Raw genomic sequence first — 27933 nt, 5'->3', positions numbered from 1 at the left:
ACACATATCAATATCGGGTTGCAATTACAAAAATCAAATTTGTCATGTAAAAATAAGTGTCAACTTCAGATTTAAAAATGAAAATTAGGAATTTCTTTTTAGTTTTTCTTACAATACTGATAACATTTCACTTGTATTCCCCACTAATTTATATTGCATTAGTTCGTGTTAGAAATATTCACATCGAATATTAATAAAAAACAATGTAAAATTTTCAATAAATTTTAATCAACAATATTTACTAAAACTTTATCAAGACAATAAATTAAAAGACGTTCAACAAGAATGAACCAATACATTAAATATTATAATTTACTAATCTTACTAAGTTTAAATAGACGCTTGTTTAATTCCACAGTTTCCTTTTGAGGCTTGAGGTCGCACTCTCACTTTTACAGCGTAACTGTCCCCCGCCACCGGAAACATACTACTGCTTGGCGACATAAATGCCAAATGACCGACAAAACAGTAATTTAACCATTAATTCAAACCAGCGTCACCATAAATATCACCCTGCCTATTTCTGCCGTGAAGCAGTAACGCGTTTCGGATTGCAGGGTGGGGCAGCCGTTGTAACTATACTGAGATCTTAAAACTTATATCTCAAGGTGGGTGACGCATTTACGTTGTAGATGTCTATGGGCTCCAGTAACCACTTAACACCAGGTGGGCTGTGAGCTCATCCACCCATCTAAGCAATAGATAAAAAAATCTAAGCAATAAATAAAATATGAACATGTATTTACATTTTGGGCAATTTTTATGGACATTATGGACTTTTCAATTAAAATCTCCAACCATTCAAGAGCCACGTTTGGACTCTGCTATTGCTTACAACGTCTCGAGAGTTATAGGGTATCACTTACTGCTTGATAGGTTTCATTTTTATTTTTTCCTACCTATGATGTTGATAGCCTTGAGAGGCTATATCAGTGTTACTCTAGCGTGTAGGTGAGCTCTCGGGTCTCAAACCGAAGTGTTGCTAACACTGGCCCTAACAAAAGCAGTGCTTCGGAGAATCTACCACCGGATCGGAATCGCGACTGAGAGGTAAGTAACAGAAGTCGGCGTAATTAATGAGGCCGTCAGCGCAAAAATGGCCTAAGTTTACCATAGTAATTATGGAGCAATGAGGTTTAAGCTTTCATGAATTTGAATTTGAGTAGACAAAAAGACAATACGCGCAAATATAATGTTTACAAAGCTATCTGTTATCTATGGGTGAAACTATGGATAGGTCGGTTTTGCATCATTTTATTTTTATTTTTAAATCAATTGCAATATACATAATTAAAAGCATTATTATGAAAAATTGTGGGTTAGGCCACTTTTGCGCTGACGGCCTCAAATATGCAATATATTTTTAATACGCTTTTATTAGCTTCAGACGTATGTATGTTTGTAACTGAATCTTTGAACACGATTTTGACTCCCTTCAAAACGTCGGATTAACTCGAAATTTGGTATACTTATTAAGGACCGATGACATTTCAATATTAAAAAATCCTGAAAAGCTTCCTACGCTTTTTTTTTTACAATAAAATCATTTTTTCTTACACTATTTTTAATTAATTTTTATTTTTAGCGTATTTTGTTAGGTTTTTTTAAACTATTATTTATTTTTGCTTTAGGTGCTTGGATAAGCTAACTTACCGGATGGTAAGTGGTCATTGTATTCCAGACGTGATACATTAAATCTATAAAGAAAACATTACACACACTACCATGTATTTGACACAACACATATTGTCAATTGTCAAACTTCTTTTAGTGTTTAAAGTCTGTGGTCGAATTGAGAATAGATGAATATTGTTTGTCTTTATTATTATTTATGTATTTAATAATGTAGTTTTGGCGATATGATTATATTACATAAGTATAATAGTATTTGACAATAGAATCATACTAATGTTTAAACATAAAATTTCAATTGATTAAAGCCTTCGTCAAACAGAACGCGTACTTAGCGCCGCGTACTTAACGTCGCGCTCTTCAATATGACTGGATGAGTCCAACGCTCTTTGACGCAACGCATTCGCCAAATCATAGTGCCTTTCGATAGCAGTGTGAAAATTTAAAAGTATTAAGAAATCGAGTGATTCAGATGTGGCATTGTATAAGCATGGGTATTTTCTGACTATTTATATCATTTTTTCGGGCATTATCTAGTATTTTAATACACATTCACTCCGACGCTAAAATAAAATTTGTAAAAAATTACAACGCCTGACGTCAAAACGTCCTAACGCCGCGACAGAGCGTTGCGTACTTATAGCGCTGGGGCTCTGTTTGACGGTTTGTTATCATAGTAGTACAACACATCTCGGCGTCATAGCGCGGCGTCAGTCTGACGCGCGCTAATTACGCGTTCTGTTTGACGAAGGCTTAAAGTCGAATTTCGACTACTGCGGGACCACTAGTTCAAACAAACTCACGAATGCTTAACGGCAGAAATAGGGGAATGACAGTACAAACTAGCTCACAACACGCCCCACCACCCAAAAAAGGATAATTTTACCGCTAAAAGTTTATTTTCTACGTCAATCTAATTTTAATATACAAACAGAATGTCCTTTTGTACGGCATCAACACTGAGCCCGCAACTTACATATTACTAAAACCCTGCACTAAAATTTAACATTAATTGATATTATAATTCATTAATAATTATCATGAATTAACGGTACATATTATTATTATATTAAGTTAGGTAACATCGTTGCCGTCTTGAGGTCCGTGGACAGATGCTTATCCGAACAATGCAAAGGAATGTTATTGTTGGCAAAATATACAGCACACAAAAATATGGTAAGCGTACAATTTGGTGCACGTGAAAGAAGTGAAACTTCTTTTGCGGCGTGTGTAGTGTTGTGGTTTTCTTCATTTTTCATCATTAAATCAAATTTCTCTTGTAATAGAGAATGCTGTGTATAAGAGAAACGACCTAGCTCAGTTTGTCCTCTCCCTCTCTCCACGGTCGAGTGGTTCGCGAGACGCTCTATCTATTCTCTCACTCTCGCTCGTCCTAAATTGTATTTTTTCTCTCTGGCCGTAACGAATCTGTCGCGAATTAAATTTTACTGTCAACGTCTAAAGAAGTTTCACTTCAAGAATATATCTATATATATTTTTCCGATTCACCATACATATTCATTACGAATAATACATATATTGAACTCTATTACGCGGTTATTAGTGTTCAATTTCGGATGTGTATTTTATTTGCATGTTCCAAATCTTGATTTTGGGTATATAATATTTGATTATTGTAGCGAGTGAAGGCGCGGGTAACAGCTAGTATATCCAAAACTCTCGTATCTAGAGGAACTTTTTGGCGGGAACGCGAGGAGTGACGTTGTGATTTGTTTGATTTTGTTTATTTAGTGTTTCTTCAGGATTAAATGTGTAATAACGGTGGTTTATTAACTGTTTAATAACTGTGAAAGTGCACAAATGTTGGAAAATGAAACAAAGCCGCTGGACGTAACTTCTCGGGATCCTCCAAAAAGTCCACTAAAAAACTTTCAATAAATGATTACCATTTTACTGGGATTATATTTCATCCTATATCATCTCATCTCATTTCATCTCATTTCACTCCATTTTTCATTAAAATAACATGATGAATTAAAATAAGACCTGACTTAAAGGTCTTAGTTACCAGGTCATAAAGTCCCTTAAAAATACGATTTTTAGAATTAGTAGAAGTTGCCTCTCCAACATTCAAAGAGTTGCAAGAGTCAAACACCATTGAGCCTCCGAAGCGCTGCCCCCTAATACTGTTCAGCCATGATGAGAACCAAGAGTCCAGTCCAGCCGCTGAACGGTCTACATCCAGAACCCTTGCCGTCTTCGCCAGAGTACTGCTCCCACAAGTAGCCCGTCCTCCTGTACTCGGATATGATGTTGCCTGGAAGAAAATATGTTTTTTCTGGTGCACTTAGTACTAGGAAGTCATGAGTCTCGAGGAAGTAATTTTTAATGCATAAAATTTAATGTTCTACAATAGCATCGCGCTATAGAGATTATAGAGGTAATCTTGAATATGACAAGTTTCAAACAAAAAAAAATTTAAGCTATTTCATAGCTTTTATCGGCGACCGAATCAAGAAATTCCGTAACGAAAATAGAACCTAACATAACACCCCCACTCCGCCTATCATGTAGCTCGCGTTCAACATATTCACACGTTGCGCTTGTGTAGTGTTTGTGAATAAGCGCGCGGCCTGACGTCGCACTGCATGCGCATCATGAAAAGTCTGCCCATCTTTCTCTCGCGCCATCTAGCTTATGAGTGTGAAGGGGACAGTTAATGTTTTGCTTTTGTTAATGTTTATAAATGTAGCGTGGTCTTATTTTATGATCGTTTTAATATTAAATTATTATTGTCTAATTATAATTGCACGGGTTGATCCCTTTTAAGCAGATGTTCATATGGCCCACCTGATGGTAAGTGGTTACCGTCACCCATGGACATCAGCAATGCCAAGTGCAGAACCACCCTACTGCCTACCGTTTAATTCAGGACGTTAGTCTTACGAGTAATCACCAGCTTGGTGGAAGATCTTCTCTTAGGGTGTCTTAAGAATTTATGTAGAGGAGTAGGGGATGGAGATGGTGCCCGCTTACATCAGGTGGTGCTGTAAGCTTGCTGTTAAATAAAATCGTTCCATTCTCAACAAATATAGACGCGAAATAGTCCCATACTTGCGGCTGAATTTTGATATTCCCTTTGCTTTACGTGGCATTTAAGCTGACCGATTCGTTTGCCAGTTTTGGTTAATAAAAGAAATACTCTGGCATCTTACTATCGGATGACCCGTTAGCGCAATACGTAGGCAGTAGTTTTGAAAAACGCTGCAAAAAACTAATAGGAGTAGTGTAATGTCATTGTGGAATAATGTTCACGAGTGCTCACAGATGCTAAGCAGTCAACTGTGTGAATCACACCCTGAGAACATTATCAACAATCACTCTTCAGATCAAGCGGGCTGCTCGTTAGACTGTAAAACTGCAAAATCGATGAAAATAATTTGAAAAAAGTACCAGGGCATCATAGCTCTGTAGGAAGTTTAACTTACGGACGACGTTCTCTCTCAGACGATCGTGCAGCTGTCCCGCTCTCGCCTTGTACGGGCCGGGCACGGTCGCGTAGTACTTCAAGCTCGAAAGCGCTAAATAATTAATGTTCATCCATATTTGCCCGCGCCAATATGGCGGATCGTGTTCCGTGTTCCTCTTCATGTATAATGGCGATGATTTTGACAGCGATCTGACAGATATGTAAATATATTTTTAAAACTATTTTAATCGGCTGGGGACTTTTGAGGCAAGTCTTATATCTTTTTATATTTTTTATTGCATAGGTATGTGGACGAGCTCACGGCCCGCCTGGTGTTAAGTGGTTACCGGAGCCCATAGACATCTACAACGTAAATGCGCCACCCACCTCGAGATATAAGTTCTAAGGTCTCAGTATAGTTACAACGGATGCCCCGCCATTCAAACCGAAAAGCATTACCTGCTTTACGGCAGAAATAAGCAGGGTGGTGGTACCTACCCGCGGGAACTCACAAGAGGTCCTACCACCAGTAATTACATACGGTACCAACACTAAGCTGTTATGCGTTCCAATTTCCAGGATGGACCAGATACCGCTGCATTTATGTTACCCAGTCCACTTAACGTCGTCTTCTTTGATGTAAAAAATGCTGCGCGTGCAACTTGGTGCACGTGAAAGAAGTGAAACTTCTTTTGCGGTGTGTAGTATTGTGGTTTTCTTCATTTTTCATCCTTAAATCAAATTTGTCTTGTAATTGGGAATGCTGTGTATAAGAGAAACGACCTAGCTCAGTTTGTTTTCTCCCTCTCTCCACGGTCGAGTGGTTCGCGAGACGCTCTGTCTATTCTCTCACTCTCGCTCGTCCTAAATTGTATCATTTCTCTCTAGCCGTAACGAATCTGACGCGAGTGAAATTTTACTCTCAACGCACTTAAAGAAGTTTCACTTCAGAAAAACTCTGTACAGAGCGCACTTACCTGAGTCCATACGGAGACCACAATAAGTCGGGCTTATCGAGAGAATCCAGTATTCTCTCCAGTTTGTCGCTGTCAGATTTAAGGACCTTCAGCAGCATCGGGAACAAGGATATGTATCCTGCAAATACGTTTCCATGTTCATTGACGTACCGTAAACTTGCTCGCGGAGTTGTGGATATGGGACACAAGTGGGGGACCAGTGGGGGGCAAGTTAAAGATGTGGCTTCCTGGATTCTTTCCAAAATCTACACATCCTACTGGTATCCTCGTGGGGTTATGCAAGCTTCACCCTGACTTGAGGACGAGCTTACGGGACTCGGTGTGAGAAAATTAGGTAACACTATCCCTGGCAAGACGCAGTGCTTCGCTTAATCTACCACCGGCTCGGAATCGCTTTTCCCTGAGGAGATCCGGCGAGAAACTAAGCGGGTTGTGTCTCTGGGTTAAATTGCACGACGAACCCTTAACATTAACCAATCCCTAACCTACTATGTAATAAATAAAAAAAACATTGTTTTAGACTAAGTATTGTTAATGAGTAAATTTTATTTCAATTTCTTCTTTTTTGTTAATTTTTAGTTGTCATTACTATTATAAACGCTATAGAAGTCTAGCTTCTAAGTGCGTACATGGCACACAATGTTTTTACATGAATGTAGTGTTGGAAAGAGATAAACATATCGAACACGTCACACAACACAGATATGCACAATTAAAACCAACTTCAGAAATTTTTGTATAAAATGAGAACATTACAATTTATTCATTGATTCATGCAAATAACTGGAAACAAAACACGCACGATCAGCCGTTCCTAAATTAGGATTCCCTGTGTTACAAGTACCAGAAACTGACATACATACTCATGTACGTTTAAATATATACATATACAGGCAGGCTCGGCCACACGTTGCTGTGGCTAAGGTTTTTGTTTCTAAATAACACGTGGCCGGCTATGCTAATATACAAAATTAACAAAGTAAGAACAATTGGATTTCACTGTATTGCGTTTACTACGAAATAAATTTCACTTATACTTTAGCCTCAACAACACGTGGTGTTTATGCCATTAAATTGTAGATATGTGAAAAGTTGGTATTTTTAACACAGCGCCATCTATGAGATATTAAAGCCAGAGAGTATTACAATTGTCTGTAAAAACTGATTTAAGGCGCCATCTGTTTTAGACTTATGAAACTTACAATTAATAACAATAATCAACATAAGAAATCATTTTATTGTTAATTAATAAATATTGCGACCATTAATCGAAATAAAAAGCATCCTATGGCCTAAGTTGGAACAAAGCACATATTTAAAAAAAGTTGAAATCGGTTCAATAGTTTAGGTGTCCATCGTGGACAAACAACATGACACCTAATTTGTATATATTATTAGATAGATATTAAACACTCAGACGAAGAGCAGACAAACTAGAACGAATGTTTCCCCGATGAGGGAATCGAACCCACGACCCTCAATATAACAGTCAGGTCCGCTAACTAATGCATCACCGAGTCAACTTCACAAATACATACATACGTCCAATGTACGTAATTGAGACCCTCATCCATTTTTGAAGTCGGTAAAAAAAATGATGTCTAAGACTTGTAATTTCTACCACAATTATGATGGTCACCGTTTACCGTCCTGTCATTTCTTAATAAAGCTCCTTCTTCTGTAGCTTTCCTAACGATTGAATGTCAAAAGTTTCCTAGAAAATTCGACTTAAAAGTACCAGGCTCACATAAAGGCAAACAAGTTTACCGAAAGCGGACGTGACGAGCATCGGTTGCGGCGCGGTGGTCACGACTCGGACCATTTTACCGTTCTCGTTCGGCTTCTTGGATTGCTGTCTGACGAGGCGCACTCCGTCCGTGTGTAGACCTTTTGGAAAACAGCGCACGTGATGTTAAGTGGGTACTGCGGCGAAGTCAAGAAAGTAATCAAGCAAGATGAAGGGGATATGATACAATTTGTTTTTTTCTTACATAACTTCGTCACATGCAATTTCTAAAAATAGCCTTTAAGCCCGCAGTTTTAAGGTCTAATATGGTTTATAACACTTCATTCAATGTAAAATTCAACAATCTTAAAAATGATACTTAATCCACTCATGTCTTCAATCAAGATTTTTTTTTCTAGTTTACTTTTTATTATTATTGGTTTATATACCAGAATGCAATAGTTATATACTTAGAACGGCATTCAACTGACCAAATAAATCAGAGCCTATCAGAATTGGTCATTTCCTGCAGAACATCACAAAATTTGTTTTTATTTATTGCTTTTTGACCAACGAGCGTACTGCCCACCTGGTGGTAAGTGATTACCGTGATTTTACTGGTGGTAGGACCTCTTGTGAGTCCACGCGGGTAGGTACCACCACCCTGCCTATTTCTGCCGTGAAGCAGTAATGCGTTTCGGTTTGAAGGGCGGGGCCGCCGTTGTAACTATACTGAGACCTTAGAACTTATATCTCAAGGTGGGTGGCGCATTTACGTTGTAGATGTATATGGGCTCCAGTAACCACTTAACACCAGGTGGGCTGTGAGCTCGTCCACCCATATAAGCAATAAATCGCTACGCAAAAATCGCTATTCCGAGTTAGGTCGTTGTAACTATTAATTCGATTAACACTTACTGCTAGGTGTGCCAGGTGTGCCGGTTCGTGCCAAGAGACATATTATTATAAAACAATTAGCATAGATGACGGCTTATAATCACATGAGAATGTTTGTCTGTCCCGAAAACCAGCAGAGTTGTGAGTCCAATGTACCAGGAGAACATAAACGTACCGTAGTCAGCGTAGGTTTGCGAGCGAGTCGACCAGTGGAGTTCGTTGAGCAGATCTTCGTCGCCCAACTGATCCCTTGTCGTTTCGAACCTGGAGTTTACGTTACATTGCGGTTATTCTTTGAACAACTTTTACAGTTTGAACTCGCGTTTATAAAAAATTTTAGCGGGTTTTATGACCTGGTAACTAAGACCTTTAAGTCATATCTTATTTTAATTTATATTCATATTTTTATGAAAAATGATATTATGCAGTGAAATAAAATGAAGATGATTAATTTGAGATCAACTGGGATGAAATTAAATAAAATGAGATGAGATATGGGATGAAATATAATCTCAGTAAAATGGTGGTCATTTACTGAGATTTTTTCAGTGGACTTTTTGGAGAATCCCGAGAAGTTCCCGTCCAGCAACTTCGTTTCATTTTCCCATATTTGTGCACTTTCATAGATATTAAACAGTTAATAAACCACCGTTATTACACATTTAAACCTGAAGAAACACTAAATAGACAAAATAAAAAACAAATCACACAACTTCACCCCTCGCGTTCCCGCCAAAAAGTCCCTCGCATTCATTACTATAGTTACGGTATTGCCAACATCTCGAGAATACTTCACAATTGTCGTGGCCACGGGCGACTAACATATTGTTACGCCGGTAAGAGTAACGCCATCTATCGCCGAATAATCGAACGAATATCAAAGGATCTAGTAGCACCTAGAACGCTTGAGAAGTACAACGCCATCTATTGTCGGATAGCGGAAACACAGTACTAGAGATGTATGGAATATTCTCGATAATTCTAGGGATGTGGTATCGGCTATAAAAGCGTTGCAGGGATAGCACGCAGTTAGTCAGTAATCGAAACTACTCGAAGCGAAACAGCGAACGGATCACCTGAAGCGAAGCGGAAGAAGCGAATTGAGAATTTTAAAGTGTTTTAAGTGTTCTAAATGTTGAATACAGTTTTTAAATTGTACTCCGGTCGAATTTTATTTATCCAACCCAGCGCGTAACAATATTATATGTCGGCAGTCCTATAGGTTATGCTAACCAGCACAATCGACGATGTGTCAAAGTTCCAGAGAGGCCGGTCCCTTTCCCTTTGCCGATGCATTTTTTTAATTAAATTAAATATAGTACTTACTTGCTGATGTCACGCTGTAAGACGTCCGCTATTGTTACCATTGCGTCGGCGGCCGCGTACATCCAACACCGGAGATCCACGTGTCGCTCGATGTCTGACGGATGCGAGGCCCTATCAAGATTTTCACTTTTATTTACTTAGATGGGTGGACGAGCTCTCGGCCCACCTGGTGTTAAATGGTTACCGGGCCCGGAGACACGAGTTCGAGGTTTTTTTAATGGTGGATGGATTACTAGAGGCCTTTTCAGTGTCATCAGGACAGCTAGGAGGGGTGGGATTTGCTAATAACTGCCCGAGCGCCTCCGAAGGAGACCTAACAACTCAAGAGCTACGCGAATGAATCTACTACCGGATCGGAATCGCCACCAGCTGAGAAGATCCAGCGAGACATTCAGTGGGCTGTTTCTATGGGTTAGGTTGCACGATTACCGGGGTCTGTAAGCCTGCTCCTAGTGTTAGAGCTGAAGGCGTCTAATGCAAGGGTTATGTCCAAGGTCTCATTTCTACAGTACAATGGCTACCCCACCCTTTGAACCAGATCGCGTCACTACCTCGCGACAGAAATGGGTGGGGTTGTGGTAAGTACCCGGGCGGGCTCAGTTTATTTAATCCACCACTGTCATTGACCTTTCAGTTAATTCCATCCACCACGTTACATTCTTTCATTGAACCACATTTCGTTCTAATTGAATAGTCTATACTAATATTATAAAGAGGAAAGATTTGTTTGTTTGTTTGTATTGATTAGGCTCCGAAACTACTGGACCGATTTGAAAAATTCTTTCACCGTTCGGAAGCTACACTATTTCCGAGTGACATAGGCATAATCTTTTTTGAAAAAAATTAGGGATCCTTCCTAAAACTCCAATAATGTAACCCAAGGTGTAAAAAAAATTACCTAAAATATTCTTTACATCGTTTGCGCTGCGAAAACTATTGATGATAGAATAAAATAATGTACTACGACTTTGTAGAACACATTATTATTAACAAAAAGTATCGCGACAGCATATATCTAACTATTACAGTTAAGCCGCGATAAGTGTTCTTTTATTTAAAAAAATAAAACAACGTCGTTGAAATTTTTGTTAAAGACCCGAGCGGAGCCGGAGTGGGCAGCTAGTTTCAAATAAATCAACTTCATTTAGTTACATAATAATTCCAGAATTCGGTCCATGGGCCTATCGCCACCCACCTTGAGACGTGAGGTCGATGTCTCAACCGTATAACGGCAAGATGGTGACACTTTCAGCAGGAGTTAGCAAACACAAGTACCAGGGCGACATGAATCGATAGAAGTACCTCGGATAATCGTCGAGGCCGGACGTTAAGGTTTTCGGGTTGAGCTGGAGGCCGTCGTCCTCCCGACCCCTCCAGCGGTACGACGTGGCCTCCTCGCCCTTTTGGGTTGTCTGGAACCACTGGTACCAGGCCTAGGGTCGCAGTATCAACAAATAATAAATAAATATTTACTAACAATCACGCCACGTTAACTGGTCCCGTGCTAAGTTCGTAAAGAACTTGTGTTACAGGTACCAGTAAGATTTTTATTATTCACATAAAATACATATATTTAGTATACATCCATAACCCTGGAAAAGACATTTATATTTATCATACAAATATCCTCCCTTGGCGGGATTCGAACCCGCGACCCCCTTGTTTAGTGACCATGTCACTTACCACCACACCGGACGGCCGTTATCAACAATGTATAAACAGAATTTCTGACCCCTGATGATTATAAAAATCGATTTAGTTACAAATCATCCATTACAGTCGCGACCCCCAGGGAGGGCGTTGGTAGGGTATTGGGGGTCGCATTAATTTTTCATTAGATTTATCTTTTTTTTTATTGCTTAGATAGGTGGACGAGCTCACAGCCCACCTGGTGTTGAGTGGATACTGGAGCCCATAGACATCTAGGACGTAAATGCGCCACCCACATTGATATATAAGTTCTAAGGTCTCAAGTATAGTTAGTTACAACGGCTGCCCTACCCTTCAAACCGAAACGCATTACGGCAGAAATAGGCAGGGTGGCGGTCTCACAAGAGACTCACAAGACGTCCTACCACCAGTAATTACGCAAATTATAATTTTGCGGGTGCTTTGATTTTTATTACACGACGTTATTCCTTCACCGTGGAAGTCAATCGTGAACATTAGTTAGTACGTATTTAATTAGAAAAAATTGTACCCGCCTGCGGGATTCGAACGCCGGTGCATCGCTACATACGAATGCACCGGACGTCTTATCCTTTAGGCCACGACGACTTCAATCTGCTCGTAACACACCCCCTCCCTAACTACCCAGGGGACTTTTTGGCGGGAACGCGACGAGTGAAGCTGTGTGATCAGTTTTATTTTGTTCATTTAGTGTTTCTTCAGGTTTAAATGTGTAATAACGGTGGATTATCAACTGTTTAATATCTGTGAAAGTACACAAATGTGGGAAAATGAAACAAAGTCGCTGGACGTAACTTCTCGGGATCCTCCAAAAAGTCCACTGAAAAAATCTCAGTAAATTACCACCATTTTACTAAGATTATATTTCATCCCATATCATCTCATTTCATTCCAGTTGATTGATGTCTGAAATTAATCATCTTCATTTTATTTCACTCCATATTATCATTTATCATAAAATAAGAATATTAATTAAAATAAGACATGACTTGAAGGTCTTAGTGATCCTTAGTGATAAAATGCGTTAAAAAAAAAAAAAACAACCAGGGGTTGCCATTGCACTACATCCCTCCCCAGCCTACCTGCAGTCTACTGAACATCCGGTCGAGCGTACCCCTGAGCCGACCCTGGGGTTTGAACAGCTCAGGGCGCAGCTGCACCAGCCTTGCCAGTGTTATTAACAGTATAGGAGGATTTGCCGCCGCGTTGTTCTGCACTACGAACTCCTTGGGAACTCTAGCCAGGGCCTCGACGCCTGGAAAGGATATCGTTTTGGCGTTTCATCTAAGAGCTTATTTTGCGAACGTAAACACAAGCGTTTTTTGGAAATATTACGTGGACGGTAATTGCCCGTAAAGACCCGTGGTCAATCATCGGGTGGGGCGCCAATTAACAAACAACATTGATATAATTTAACATTAACAAATGACTGAAAACTAAATCCACATCTGTGTTAATAATATAGTGTGTATTAATTAATACGCTTTTATTAGGTTCAGACATATGTATGTTTGTAACGGAATGTTTTTAAATATGATTTTGACCCCCTTCAAAACGTCGAATTAACTCGAAATTTGGTATACTTATTAAGGACCGATGACAATTAAATATTAAAAAAAAAAGAAAAAAAAAAATTAAAAAAATTTAAATTCAACTAAAAAATGAAAAATAAATAATAGTTTAAAAAAACTATTATATTTTTTTAAACTATTAATTTGAATTAAAAATAGTGTAAGAAACATGATTTTATTGAAAAAAAAGCGTGGGTTACATGGTACCAGTAGTTATAAATATTTTATGACCAGATATGAATAGAAAGGTTATTTTGATAATATCCTGAAAAGCAACCCACGCTTTTTTTACAATAAAATTATTTTTTCTTACACTATTTTTAATTCAAATTTATTAAAATTTATTTTCTATTTTTTAGTTGGTTTTTCTATAAAAGCGTATTTTGTTAGTTTTTTTAAACTATTATTTTTGGAAATATTACGTCACAAACAATTGGAATCGTATCTCAAGAGTGGACGGTAATTATCCGTAAAGACACTTAGCCAATTGACAAACAACATTGATATAATTTAATATTAACAAATGACTGAAAACTAAATCCACATCTGTGTTTATAATATAGTAGCGACCCGCCCTCGCTTCGGAAACATTAAAACACACATGAAACAAAAAAAAAAAAAAAAAAAAAAAAAAAAAAAAAAAAAAAAAAAAAAAAAAAAAAAAAAAAAAAAAAAAAAAAAAAAGTAGCCTATGTTCATCAGGGACAATGTTGGCTTCTAATGGAAAAAGAATTTTTCAAATCGGTCCAGTAGTTTCGGAGCCTATTCGAAACAAACAAATCTTTCCTCTTTATAATATTAGTATAGACGAGGGCTGCACTAAAAGTATCGGGAATGGAATATTTCCACTGTTCCTGTCATATTAAAATCTTTTTAATTGAAAACTCCTTAGTTTTAAAAATCGAATACCATTTATTTATTTAAAAAAAGATTCTCGGTCTTGTCACGAGGTTTTGTCAAACTTGTTTAGTCGTTGAGAAAATGGAATTGACTCGAGAAAATTCAAGAGCGATGATTTCTTATGACTTTCGAAGTGGTTTAACACAAAAACAGTGTGTTGACCGGATGATTTCTGCATTTGGTGATGAAGCCCCATCCAAAACCACAATTTATCGCTGGTTTGCTGAGTTTCAACGTGGACGTGTCAAGCTCGGTGATGATCCCCGTCAAGGTCGTCCAAAAACTGCAGTCACCCAAGAAAACGTTGATGCTGTGCGTAAGCTGATTGAGGAAGATCGACATGTGACATACCGCGAAATTCAGGCAACTTTAGACATTGGCATGAGTCAAATACAAATAATCTTGCATGAACAATTAGGTGTAAAAAAGTTGTTTTCCCGATGGATACCGCATTCGCTCTGTGAAGAGCAAAAAGCGGCTCGCGTTACTTGGTGCGTCAGAACTCTCGAAAGATTCCACGCAGGATCCTCAAATGCTGTATACAACATTGTATCAGGTGACGAATCCTGGATATACGCGTACGAACCCGAAACAAAAAACCAGTCACGAGTTTGGGTGTTCGAAAATGAGTTAAAGCCAACAAAAATTGTTCGTTCACGGAGTGTTGCAAAAAAAATGGTGGCCACGTTTGTCTCCAAAACCGGCCATGTTACGACTATTCCTCTTGAGGGACAAAGAACGGTTAATGCAGAATGGTATGCTAGCATTTGTTTGCCACAGGTCGTTTCTGAACTCCGTAAAGAGAACTGCAACCGCCGCATCATCCTCCATCAGGACAATGCGAGTTCTCACACCGCGCACAGAACAAAAGAGTTTTTAGAGCAAGAAAACATAGAATTATTAGACCATCCGCCGTACAGCCCCGACCTAAGCCCTAATGATTTCTATACTTTCCCTAAAATAAAGAATAAATTGCGTGGACAGAGATTTTCATCACCTGAAGAAGCTGTGGACGCCTACAAAACGGCCATTTTGGAGACCCCAACTTCCGAATGGAATGGTTGCTTCAATGATTGGTTCCATCGTATGGAAAAATTTGTCAAATTTCGCGGAGAATACTTCGAAAAGCAATAAATACATTTTTAAATAGTAATGTTGTGTCACTTCGTTAATTCCCGAAATTTTCAGTGCCGCCTATGTAGTGTGCATTAATTTTCATTCTAAAGTGTATTTCTTTCTTCTTTTTAATCTTAACAATTTGTTTCGGTCCAAATTTTATGGATTTTAAGTACTTTTAAGAAATCGCGTTGGGACTAGAGATGAGGCGTTTTGGCCAGCTCTACCCCCCTATAGCGACATCCCTGACATTAAGCTCACCGCCCTTTCGTCGGACCAAGGACCTCACTTCGTGTGTGCAATTATAAAAACTAGTGGTCCCGGTAGTTGAAATTAGACTATAATGAATTGAAATTATAAGTTTGTACACTGTTATGATTCTATTGTCAAAGACTTCTTTCATCACAGATTTCGCCAAGACTATACTATAGACAAACATTAATAAAGACAAACAATATTAATCTATTCTCAATTTTACCACAGACTTAACAATAAACAAAAGAGTATAAACGACATGGTGTGTCAAATATATGGTAGGGTGTGTAATGTTTTAATTAATGATTTAATGTACATATTATTATGGCATAATTTAAAAAAAAATGCATTCTGCACTCCTTTTCTATATTTTCTATAAGTGTGAGAAATTATATACTTCACTATCCGCGCCATTTCCGTAAAAAGGGGTACAAAGTTTTTGCTTCACGTATTAATATATAGAGATATATTTTACCTAAAATCTGTTCCCTCGCTATCCAACCTTCCACGTTGATGAGGTCCAGCCAATGAGCGGCTATATCGAGCTCAATATCCGGAGACCACCTTCCGATCAGAAGTCCGTGGAAGCCCTCGTCCCAGAGGAATCCTCGAGGGAAGAATGATCTGATCAAGGAAATAAATATTTATTTTACTTTTAACACATTCCCGTGAAGAAAATGGTTATAAAAATAGGAACCTAAAACCTATTTTGTTTATTAAAAGCTTGTTACCCTGCGGCTTAGCCCCCCACGAAATGCAACTTTATATTATGGAAACATAAAAGCCACAAGACGATTCAGAAAGCTGACTGACTAAATAAAATATTTTTAGATGAACATACAACTTTTATATGTATGTATATATATATATGTCATTCCAATTCACGTGTTGAGGTTGCGGTATAGTCACTAGTCCATGGACTACATTAATATGAGTGCTTTTACGATTCAAACAATAATTATGTAGTCCCCGTTTGAAACGTACGGACAGCCTACCGAAATGAAACGAAAACTTCCAACGTGAAGTCTCGAGGTTGTGGCGTAGTTGTCCGTGGACATCACTTGTATGCCTGAGTCATAGTACAAACATAATAATATATATATAATGGATATTTGTATATTATATGAATTTAAAAGCGGCCAGTCATGAATCGCAAAAGTACCAGGCTGTCATAAACGTAGAGAGCTCACCTGCTTGGGACGGCCGTGTACAGGGGCGCGCGCCAGTAAGACACCGACTCCTTCGTCTACTACGACTACACTCCGGTCGGCGCGATATAAGGAAGTTAGTAAGACACCTATATTTTGCCTGTCGGTCGCTGTATTCATCGCATAAGTACCAGGCTGCCATGAACGCGGAAAGCTCACCTGCTCAGGACGGCCGTGTACAGGGGCGCCGGCCAGCACGGCACCGACTCCATCGTGTTCTGGGACTGCTCTCGGCCGGTGCCGTATAATAGTACCCAACACCTATATTTGCCTATCGGTCGCTGTATTCATCGCATGACGTACCAGGCTGTCAAAAACGTAGAGAGCTCACCTGCTCGGGACGGCTGTATACAGGGGCGCACGCCAGTACGGCACGGACTCCTTCGTCTACTACGACTGCACTCGGCCGGCGCCACATAAGGAAGTAGTACTCAACACCTATATTTGCCTGTCAGTCGCTGTATTCATCGCAAAGTACCAGGCTGCCATGAACGCTGAGAGCTCACCTGCTCGGAACGGCCGTGTACAGGGGCGCCCGCCAGTACGGCACAGACTCCTTCGTGTACTGGGACTGAACTCGGCCGGCGCCATAGAAGTACCCGATCCCGCCGAGCATATTTGAGAGCGCCGCTTTCGCCACATCAACATCTTCTTTTCGATACCTGTAATGAAATTGAATTGGACATGATACGGCAATAGACAGGAATTCACTAATAAACACAGATATTTCAGCTAATGAATGAATGATGAAGAATGATGAATGGATGATGAATGAATGATGAATCAATGATGAATGAATAATGAATGAATGATGAATGAATCATGAATGAATGAATGACGAATGAATGATGAATTAATGATTTATTTTATTTCAAACAACAACAACAAGTCCCTATGTGTACATAGTATCATTGAAACATACTTAAAATTAACAGGACCAATCAAATAAAAAAGGGTACATTTATTAAAAATAATTATCAGATTTAAAATATTCCATTCAACTGATACTCATTTCGAACCAACCATTATTATTATGTGTATTAAACACTGCCTCGCCTGAGAAGACGGCAGGACACACTCCGGCGAGGTGGGCAACAATCGGCCGGAGCGTTAGGGACTATTGGGTGAGAAACCGGCGAACTATACGGGCATTGTCCAGCAAGACTGCTTTTTGCATTTGGGTCACCACCGACTTTTTATTGAGACGAAGCCTCTCGAGATGTTTTGAGAGGTTTTTAGGGACCAAACTGTGGCGGGTAGCCTATGACAACGCAAGATAATTGACAGATGCCTGAATCTCGCTTACGACATTTTCAAGATAAAGCGCATATATACAAGTTCCGAACAACAACATTAGGACCGTCGGTCTACCGAGCAATATCACCCGCTCGGTGGAAATCTTCCTTTCGTCGTATATTCCCAAACTGGTGACCTGCGACGAGACCTGCGACCACAATCCCGCATTCTCGCAGATAATAACAAGTCATCGACAGTCGTCCCACAGCAAGCCAGCATCGCAGCCTCAACAGGACCATCGCAGCCGACTCACCGCGCTTCCTGGCCCTACGGCACGCACCTACACTGCCTCATCGCGCAGCATTCAAGCTCAGTCTCGACTCACCGCAGACTTCGAGCAGCACTGGCGACAATCACGCAGCATTCAAGCTCAGTTTCGACTCACCGCAAACTTCGAGCAGCACTGGCACTTGCAAGCTTATCTCAGCATGGACAACGATAAGTAAATATGACACGACCTTCAGTCTCGGAGGGGAGTGATGTGGCGGGTAGCCTATGACAACGCAAGATAATTGACAGATGCCTGAATCTCGCTTACGACATTTTCAAGATAAAGCGCATATATACAAGTTCCGAACAACAACATTAGGACCGTCGGTCTACCGAGCAATATCACCCGCTCGGTGGAAGATCTTCCCTTTGTCGTTAAGCCTTCCAAAAAACCATTCACCGATACAACTACCGGGATTATTTCTGTAGATACCACCCTCCACATGTCGGTCACCTCGTGCGCCAGGTCCAAATATTTGGTCTTTTTATCTGCTTTCGGCGCGCACGAGGTTCTCGTCATAGGGAATGGTGATATCCACCAGAAATACCCGAGACTCCGTCCGGTCCATCAGCACGATATCAGGACTATTCTTGCGAATAAGCCTGATATCGTTATTATTATTATTGTTTAGTCCGCAAGTGAACTATGGTACAATGGTTTAAGTACCGACAGTCATAACGGTCTGCTAATGCCTTCAGGATGCTGTTGGGGTTGATTGATTTTGATTTTTGATTAGATCGTTGATGCTCACCCCTTTTCTTGCAATTTAAACTTCTTCTCGAACTCATTGTCGAATGACTTCTTCTTCTCTTCTAGACTCTTGGTGAACTCGTCTCCTTTAAGTGGCGGAGTCGGTAGCTCCTCTGTGGTATAAATTACGTCTAGAACGAACGGCGCCTCAACTATCAATTGTATTAGGACGAAATTTGCGTCCTTATTCTGAAAACAAAATAATTATATCTACGGTTATTGTACTTACACAGAACACAGACAAAGTTGACTATTGAAGTGAAACTTCTTTAGAATCGTTGTGATTTCAAACTTGATGAAACAAAAAATAAGTCCATAGAGACACAAACACATAAATGTAGAGGATTCAGCCGGCGAGAGAATGAGATAGAACACATTAGACGTTCTCAGTGTACTGTTTTTTTTAATACAGCGCCATCTATGAGATTTTTGAAGTTATACTTCTTTAGGCGCGTTATGAAAAATTGATGAGAGTGAAATTTTAAGATGCGCGCGCACCGTGACACAAAATTAACAGAATGAAGTTGCCCACTAAATCGCTCATTACAATACGATCGATGTAACTTGGCGAGTCTGAATATAGCCGCAGGTGAACTTTCCGAACCGTACCGAGAATTACCGAATTTATACGATGTCAAGAAAAGGGATGTCCAATATGCGTGTTTGAGGATGTTGTTTAATCGATTTTTTTTCAAATTGATTAAAATTTAAATAAATAAAAATAAAAAAATAAATTTAATAAAAATAAAGTATAGCTTCTTACGCACGTACATAAGTACACGCACCGTTTTTTAATACTAACGTGTGTATGAAACCTCTTGTAGTGAATTTTTATTTAGGATAATACGTGAAGTTAGATACGTTAATTTATAGGGCGCTCGCTACCTCATACTATAAAAGATGATTTACGATTATTTACAAAATATACTTTTAGGATAATTGTATTTAAATTTTTGAAGGTTCACTTCTACCACGTGTGGATTGCAAACATGTTTTTATTTTTTTATTTGATATAATACTTAAAAACTAAAGCCACATTAAATTTGTATTGTATTATAACACAAGAAGTGAAACACTTCATTTTAAAATCACATTCTTATGAATAGAATAAAAGAATAAAATTTGATATTTTTAACTTTTTTCGGCAATTGAACAAGTAAATTTTAGTGTAAAATGCTTATGACAGTAAAATCCAAATAGTAGAACCAAAAACAGATGAAGTTAAAGAAACAGAAAAGTCCGTACGTATGGCACGTCATCATGTCCTACCGGACATATGGCCCGGGGAGAGTTGACGTCAGCGGGCGGCCGCTGGTACGTCTCAGGACGCTTCCTAGACACCACGACACGAGGTCATGCCGCACCGGACAGAAGACGTGAGAAGAAAACCACGCCAGAATCCACAAGAAGAAGACCAACCAATCCTCCCATTTCCTTGTCCAATATACCAGGGTATAATAAACACAAAGAGTTGAACCCGACCCACCTTGACGATGACGTCGTCGTCTTCGGACAAAACGGCTATGTTACCGATTTTAGAATGCTTGTCTCCCCTCAATAAGCCATAGAACTTCTCCTTGAGCAAATGGAGGCCTTCGGCGTGCGCCTCCGAAAATGACTTGTGAAGAATTTTACCTGACACATTCAAAAGACAACGTGAACTTTTAACACACCGGTTTCATAGCCAACTTGCTTAAATATAATTTTACGAAATTCACCTTTATGCGGTACGAGATTGAGGCGAAAATTCCTTAAATTCGACGTGTGGCCGAGTATGTCCCCCCCTTCAATCCACAGCCTCGAATGTGGGGCGGCAGGTCCAAGGGATTCGTCTAAAGCGCCGTACCATACCAGCGCGAAGGGCCCAGGCGATCTTGCCTGGAAAATAACAATCGAGTTATATTCGGTAGCCAAGAATTGTGTAGAAGAAATTCTGCAGTGTGAAGCTTACATGTGGGCATTTAGCAACTTCCTTGTATTTATGAGGTCCTAGTACCTTTGGTCTGAAATAAATACCAAGAAAAACAAATTTTCCGAAAATGTATTTGCAAAAAAGGTAATTTAAGATTAATGAGTACATACTTAAAATACAAATGTATACTGCACATTGGTGGTACGACCTCTTGTGAGTCCGCACGGGTAGGTACCACCACCCTGCCCATTTACGTTGTAGATGTCTATGGGCTCCAGTAACCACTTAACACCAGGAGGACTGTGAGCTCGTCCACCCATCTAAGCAATAAAAAAAAATTAAAAAAATCTCTATAAATATAACCCAATTACAAAGAAAAAGTCTTTATTTAAGTCAAAGAACGGAATGCTGATGTAAACTTAAGTTCATACCGTAGCAGTAACATTTATCCTGGCAGTCCAGTGACCTCCGTGAGCTCCTCCTGGTGTCTTCACGAAACTGGTAACAATCTGATGAGGGGGATCCGATATCAGCTGTTCTCCGAAAGTCACACCATCATGTCGGAGCCACCCATACGTAGGTAAGTTGTCACCCTGATCGCACCAGTGTCTGGAAAAAGACTTTCTCGTTTTTATGTTGCCCTAGTACTTTTTAAAAATTAAAGAAACTATTCAATCATCATTTCATTTCAACTTTTTATTGCTTACTTAGTGGTCCCGCAGTAGTCTAAATTCGACTATAATTAATAGGAATTGTAAGTTTGTACACTATTATGATTATAATTTATGCTTCTATAATCACAAATTTCGACAAGGCTATACTATTTTTTTTTTAATAAAGACAAACAATATTTAATCTATTCTCAATTTGACCACAGACGTCAAGAACAAAAGTTTGACAATAAATAGTATGCATGCGTGTGTGCATCAAATACATGGTATGTAGTGTGTGTAATGTTTTATTTATTGATTTAATGTATCTTTTATGCATTATTTTAAAAAAATATTAGCATTGTGCACTTCTTCTCTATATTCTCTATCTTCTTTTTCTCCACCTTATCCCACTAGGTGGGGTCGGCACAGCTAATTTTTCTCTTCCATTCTCTTCTATCAGCCGTCATCTCAACACTCACTCCTCTCTCTCTCATATCGTCATTCACACACTCCATCCATGTCTTCTTCGGTCGACCTCTTCCCCCTCTACCTTCCACTACCATTTCCATACATCTCCTATATTCTCTATAAGTGTGGAAAATTTCATACTCCTCCGTTCTCGCAATTTTCGTAAAAAGGGATACAAAGTTTTTGTTTCACATATTAATATATAGTACTTTTAAAAAATTAAAGAAACGATTCAATCATCATTTCATTTCAACTTTTTATTGCTTATGACATCCTGGTACTTTTGCATTGATGTATTCAACTTCTTCATCATCATCAGTGTACAGTCCACTGACTGATACAGGTCTCCAGCATAGTTTGCCATAATGACCAGTCCTGCACTAACCACATCCAGCCAAGCCGTATAAATAACCCCACTAGCAACAGCCACTAACCTGATTCCTTTTTGAGCAGCAGCAGCAAGCTCATACCACATTAGACCAAAAACTGGGGACCATGGCTCCCGACTTTTCATACCTAAGTATACACCAGGTCTATACGTGCCCCAATATCGATCAGGGACCTCAAGACCAGATTTTTGTACAACCTGAAAAATGTAATCTTTAATATTTTTGGTTCTAGACTTAGACAGATAAACGAGCTCACGTGTTGGGTGGTTAAGTGCAGCCCATAGACATCAACAGCCTTAACGCCGGCAGTCACTTTGAGAGATGAGTCTAATATCTCAGCTTTTACAGTACAACAGCTTTTCACCCTTTAAATTGCAATGCATTACTTTTGGGTGGCAGTACTTAATCCTATGAGCTCACAACCTTACCATTAGTACACAAACTATATTTTCAGCGGGTTTTATTATTATTACATGATGTTTATACGTCATAAAAGAAATTCGTGAATGTGTGTTAGGTACATATTTCATTACAAAAATAGGGATTAGTTGGATAAGAACACCAGCACAGTTGCATCACTAATTACAAACTAGATGATGACCGAGCATTGCTCATTTTTTTTTTATAATGCCATCTTGTTGTGTCTTGAAAGCAGTAAAAATAGTATTATTATTCGCCAATAGATGTCGGGAAGAGTTGATTATTGAAAACACGAATAAAACAACATTTTCTGAAAATAAATCGTAGCTAGATCGATTTATCGCCCCCGAAATCCCCTGTATACTAAATTTTATGAAAATCGTTGGAGCCGTTTCCGAGATTCAGATTATATATATACAAGAATTGCTCGTTTAAAGGTATAAGATACACCAGACATCTTATCCTTTAGTTCAGTAGTTCACAATGAATTCTTTAGCTTCATGTCACCATGGCCAATGTCAGTAGTCGGCAACCTGCGACTCTTTGACTCCTCGGCTCCGAATCTTCCGCTAAATGTTTTGTTCAAACACAGAATATTACTTATTATCTTGCCTTGTAAAAGACAAGTAAACATTTTTGAAACACAACGCTATAAAAATACATGTAAGAAACATAGCTATTTTAATAAATTTCAAATTTTTGTGCAACCTTGTCAACCAAAAGAATCAAATATTGATTAATATTTGGTTCTTTTGGTCGACAAGGTTGCCCACCACTGCCCTATGTTAATTTAAATTCCATTTAATCTCAATTATATTATTAACATTTTCTTGTTTCCATTGTAGCAAATAGTTCCAGTTTTTATAGTTACTGAACACTAAAATATTATTCCTTGATATTTGAATATTGAAATACAATGTTTATAAATTAGTTTTTGCATTTAATGTTTTTGTTTGCCAGGGATTTGTTTTTTATATTAGCAGCGGTCCACCTGGTGGTCAGTGGTTACCATCACTACTGGGCGTCAGCAGTACCATGGGCACAACCAAGCCTTTGCCTATATGTTCTTCTTCTCAGATTTTAATTTTTCTAAACTAGAAATAATCTTCCTTCACTGCAAACAATTTTTATTGCGTCTGATGACACTAATTCCCTGATCATTTTTAGGGTGAAGTACAGGGTTTAGGCAGCGGCTTGGCTCTGCCCCTGGCATTGTTGACGTCCATGAGCGACGGTAACCACTCACCATCAGGTGGGCCGTATCCTCGTCTGCCTATAAGGCAATAAAAAAAAAAAAACCCCGAGGTTATTCATATTTTGATGAAAGTACTAGAAACAATTTTGACTACTTATCACCACACAGACAAGATAGAAAAAGATAAGTTAGTTATAATAGTACGACTTATCCATTACAGCGTGTCAATATTGTGTAATTATAGTGTAGCAACATTTGTATCACCATCGCAGGTCTCTTTTATAGGCTGATAAAATGTTATTTGACATTGATTAACTGTTCTACTGATAATGCATAAAGAATTTTATCAAATCAGGTTTGATATGCCAGAAGTATTGAGTATTTTTATGGCATGAACCATAAATGAAGGGATTAGAATTTAGTAAATGAAGATTTTTTATTAAATTAATACAGACTGACATCAGACATCACTCTCTATCACTGTGGCAAGATTCAGTATATAGGTGGAAAAGTAGAAGGATTCATGATAGAATACTGAACAATAAAAAAAAAATTGGGCGTACGTCTTGGTGCATGTGAAAGATGTGAAACTTCTTTTGCGGTGTGCAGTAATGTGGTTTTCTTTATTTTTCATCCTTACATCAAATTTCTCTTGCAATAGGGAATGCTGTGTATAAGAGAAACAACCTAGCTCGCTTTGTCCTCTCCCTCTCTCCACAGTCGAGTGGTTCGCGAGACACTATAGAAAATAGTTCTGTCTTGCTCTTTCTAAATTGTATCTTTTCTCTCGAGCCCTCGAGCCGTAACAAATCTGTGGCGAAATAAATTTTACTCTCAATGCACCTAAAGAAGTTTCACTTCAATAGTCATTGTTTACTAGCATATTTGTATATCTAAATCCGTACTTGTGATGATAAATATATAATTAAAACACATTTTCTTTTTTATACAGCACTCTTTTTTTCTTTCTGAATATTTTTTTCTTATTTTGTACATTGTCAAAAAAATTTGTTGGCTTTTGATTCTGTCTTTGTGGGCTATATGCCTTTACATTTACCCTCTGTGGCCTCTCGTTACCATTTAATAAAGGAAGGGCTGAAGCTCACCCACTCAGCTATCTAAGCGTAATTAATACATCAAACCACGTGATTAAACTGTAAAACAGTTTTCACCTTATTACTTGATTGTCTCTTTAAGATCTTGTAGTGACTAGGCCATTTTCAATCTTAGTAAAAAGACTTAGACCTACATATTTGGAAGAAGTCAAAAAAAAAGCAAGAATGAAAGATGATCATGGCAAAATTAGGAGAGAATAAAATATACATGTAGAAGGCTTTTATGTAACGAAATGTGACAATAATATAAACTCTATTTAGATAAGAGTTTAATTTAAGAAACCGTATAAGTATAGAAACTATTTATTGGTGACCTGTTAAAGTTTCTAAATATGTCATGTAATTAACTACACCTTTCCTGATTGTCAAAATATATTGTTGAAGTCTTCGTGGCCTAAAGGATAAGACGTCCGGTGCACTTGTATCTAGTGATGCAACAGTGTTTTAATCCTGCAGGCGGGTACCAAATTTTTGTAATGAAATACATACTTAACAAATGTTCACAATTGACTTGCACTGTGAAGGAATAACAACATGTAATAAAAATTATAATTTGCGTAATTACTGCTGGTAGGATGTCTTGTGAGTCTGCTGGGTAGGTACTACCACCCTGCCTATTTCTGCTGTGAAACAGTAATAGGTTTTGGTTTGAAGAGTGGGACAGCCGTTGTACTGAACTGGAGACCTTGGAACTCATGTCTCAAGGTGGATGGCTGCATTTACATTGTAGATGTCTGTGGACTCTGGTAAACACTTAAGACCAGGTGGGCCGTGAGCTCGTCCATGCACCTAAGCAATAAAAAAATATATTTAAGAAATGGTTTTTTTTTTTAAGCTCAATTAATTCACTTGTATTATTAGAAATATTGGCAATTCTTTTATTTATTTTTTTTGTCTTAATGAATAGACAACTTCACCTCATACTTGGTATTAAGTGGTAACAGGAACCTGGAAAATTCCACAGTAAGAATAATATTGTTTTTTCTCAGCACCCCAAACTGGTGTGATCAGTGATTCAACATCTTACGTCAAGTATAAGAAAATGTGCGAATGGTGGCCTGGACTATTAAAATTAAACTCTAGTACTTCAGATGTACTGTTCTAGCGTCATTATATGAAATCAAATGTAAAAAATAAATAAAAAATAATAATGATTTTGTCTTACCTTAACGTCGTCAAACGGCGTGTTTACTCTCGTCTCTAAGTAGCCCACCACACCGCCGTATATGGCCACTACTAAACATATAAAACCAACCAAAGTTTTCCACAGAGACAGTATTTTAAATGGTTTTTTTTCTACCGAAATATCACTGGAACCAGAACTACTACTGGTTTCATTATTAGAACTTTTATGCGGCTCTTTACCGCCTTTTCTGTGTCTGACCATCGTAAATATAAAGTATATTGACTAAATAAAAAAACTTAGATAAATTAATTGACACGTCTTTTTTAATTTCAATTAAAATCTACATTGATTACAAACTCCACCCGGCTATGTGGAATGCACAAAATTTGTGCCACAAATGACAGTTTTGGTGTAGGAGAGATTAACCCGACTTGAACAACTACTCGACTAAGATTTAAATACCGATAAATATCGATTCTAAATTAACTAAAATTCAAAACAGGAAAGTTGAAGTATAACATTGTAATAAATATATGAAACAAAAAGTGGAATATATTTATTATAGAATGGCTTACGTCGAAAATGAAACCAAAAAAAAGTTTTTTTTTCCTTTTTTTTAACTTTTAATATTCTTTATAAATTATTTTGCTATAAGCACAATATAATTAGTTAAAAATTTATTATGTTACTTAATAAAAGTATAATTAAGTCAATTAAAATGGAAACCGGATATAATAGCCGGCAAACTTCTTGAGCATTTGTTGACGTAGTGGGGGTAAGTTTGCGCATGGTACACTCACGTGCAAAAACATTATTTACTCTGCGTCATAATGCAATTAAATTATTAAAATCAACATATGTATTTATTTATATATTTATTAGAACATCAACAAAAAATATAGGTTAATAATTGTAATAATTTAATCTTGGGGTAAAATAGATATTCCTTCTATTAAGTCAAAACTGGAGCTGTTGCCAGATCTTCGTTCAGTCGAAGCGAAGCTGGTATTTGTAATTTTTTTTTCGTTATCATAATCTTGACCATTATCATCATCACTGTTTTCATCACCCGAGTCGCCATCATCGTGATAAGTCGACATAGGGCTCATCGGTGTAGTTTACGACTCGGTCGGTTCGATCTTCTTTTTTGTCTATAATTAATTATTTTTTGAAGATATTCGATTCGTAGTAATCGAATGTTACTTTTTTCAATTACCAGCTTCCGATTATTTTCTGTTTTTTTTTTCCATCTGAAGCCTAGCTCTTTGATAATTCGTCGTAAACTTCATTCCGAGCCATTAAAATGTATATCTTCTTTAAAATTTTCGAAGCCTTTCTACGGTACGGAGTTTCGCTGCTTGTTATGTAGTTATTATGATTACATCTTTTTATTACAGATTGAACGAAACTATCCATTCCGGTAACTTTCTTCTTCCCTGATCTTTTCTTACCCGGAGTCCCAAGCACGATGAGCAAGCCAGAGCCTTTAGCTTCGTTAATAATGCACCTAACAGTACTCACTGATGTTTTTGTTGCTTCCGAAGTCTGTTTTACTTTTTCCATAATATCATTCTTCCCCTGTTTTATAATGAAGCAATATACGTCGTACAC

The 27933-nt window shown here is 38.2% G+C and overlaps 1 protein-coding gene and 1 long non-coding RNA gene across 2 annotated transcripts in view; both read right to left on the bottom strand.

The window, feature by feature from the left end:
- Nucleotides 1–208: 208 nt before the first annotated feature.
- LOC149500065 (uncharacterized) overlaps nt 209–27933 on the bottom strand; it is a 159098-nt gene continuing 131373 nt past the window's right edge. Inside the window, exon 2 of the long non-coding RNA XR_016325297.1 lies at nt 209–899. This is a non-coding gene — a long non-coding RNA (uncharacterized LOC149500065). The remainder of the gene's footprint in view (nt 900–27933) is intronic.
- Nucleotides 2513–26715, bottom strand: GCS1 (mannosyl-oligosaccharide glucosidase). The gene is made up of 16 exons (XM_028175077.2): nt 26362–26715; nt 22512–22663; nt 21388–21565; nt 20763–20922; nt 20531–20679; nt 19046–19233; nt 17234–17389; nt 15995–16143; nt 12760–12932; nt 11291–11421; nt 9989–10099; nt 8838–8926; nt 7807–7926; nt 6040–6157; nt 5082–5272; nt 2513–3910 (listed from the first exon to the last, which is right to left on the bottom strand). Exons 1-16 carry the CDS (start codon nt 26581–26583, stop codon nt 3774–3776), a joined length of 2424 nt encoding a protein of 807 aa, XP_028030878.2. The 5' UTR covers nt 26584–26715; the 3' UTR covers nt 2513–3773.

The sequence above is a fragment of the Bombyx mandarina genome, chromosome 24 (assembly GCF_030267445.1).
Source record: "Bombyx mandarina strain Sakado chromosome 24, ASM3026744v2".
Classification (NCBI taxonomy): domain Eukaryota; kingdom Metazoa; phylum Arthropoda; class Insecta; order Lepidoptera; family Bombycidae; genus Bombyx; species Bombyx mandarina.
Note: the sequence above shows the minus strand (reverse complement) of the source record. Positions and strands in the feature narration are given on the sequence as shown.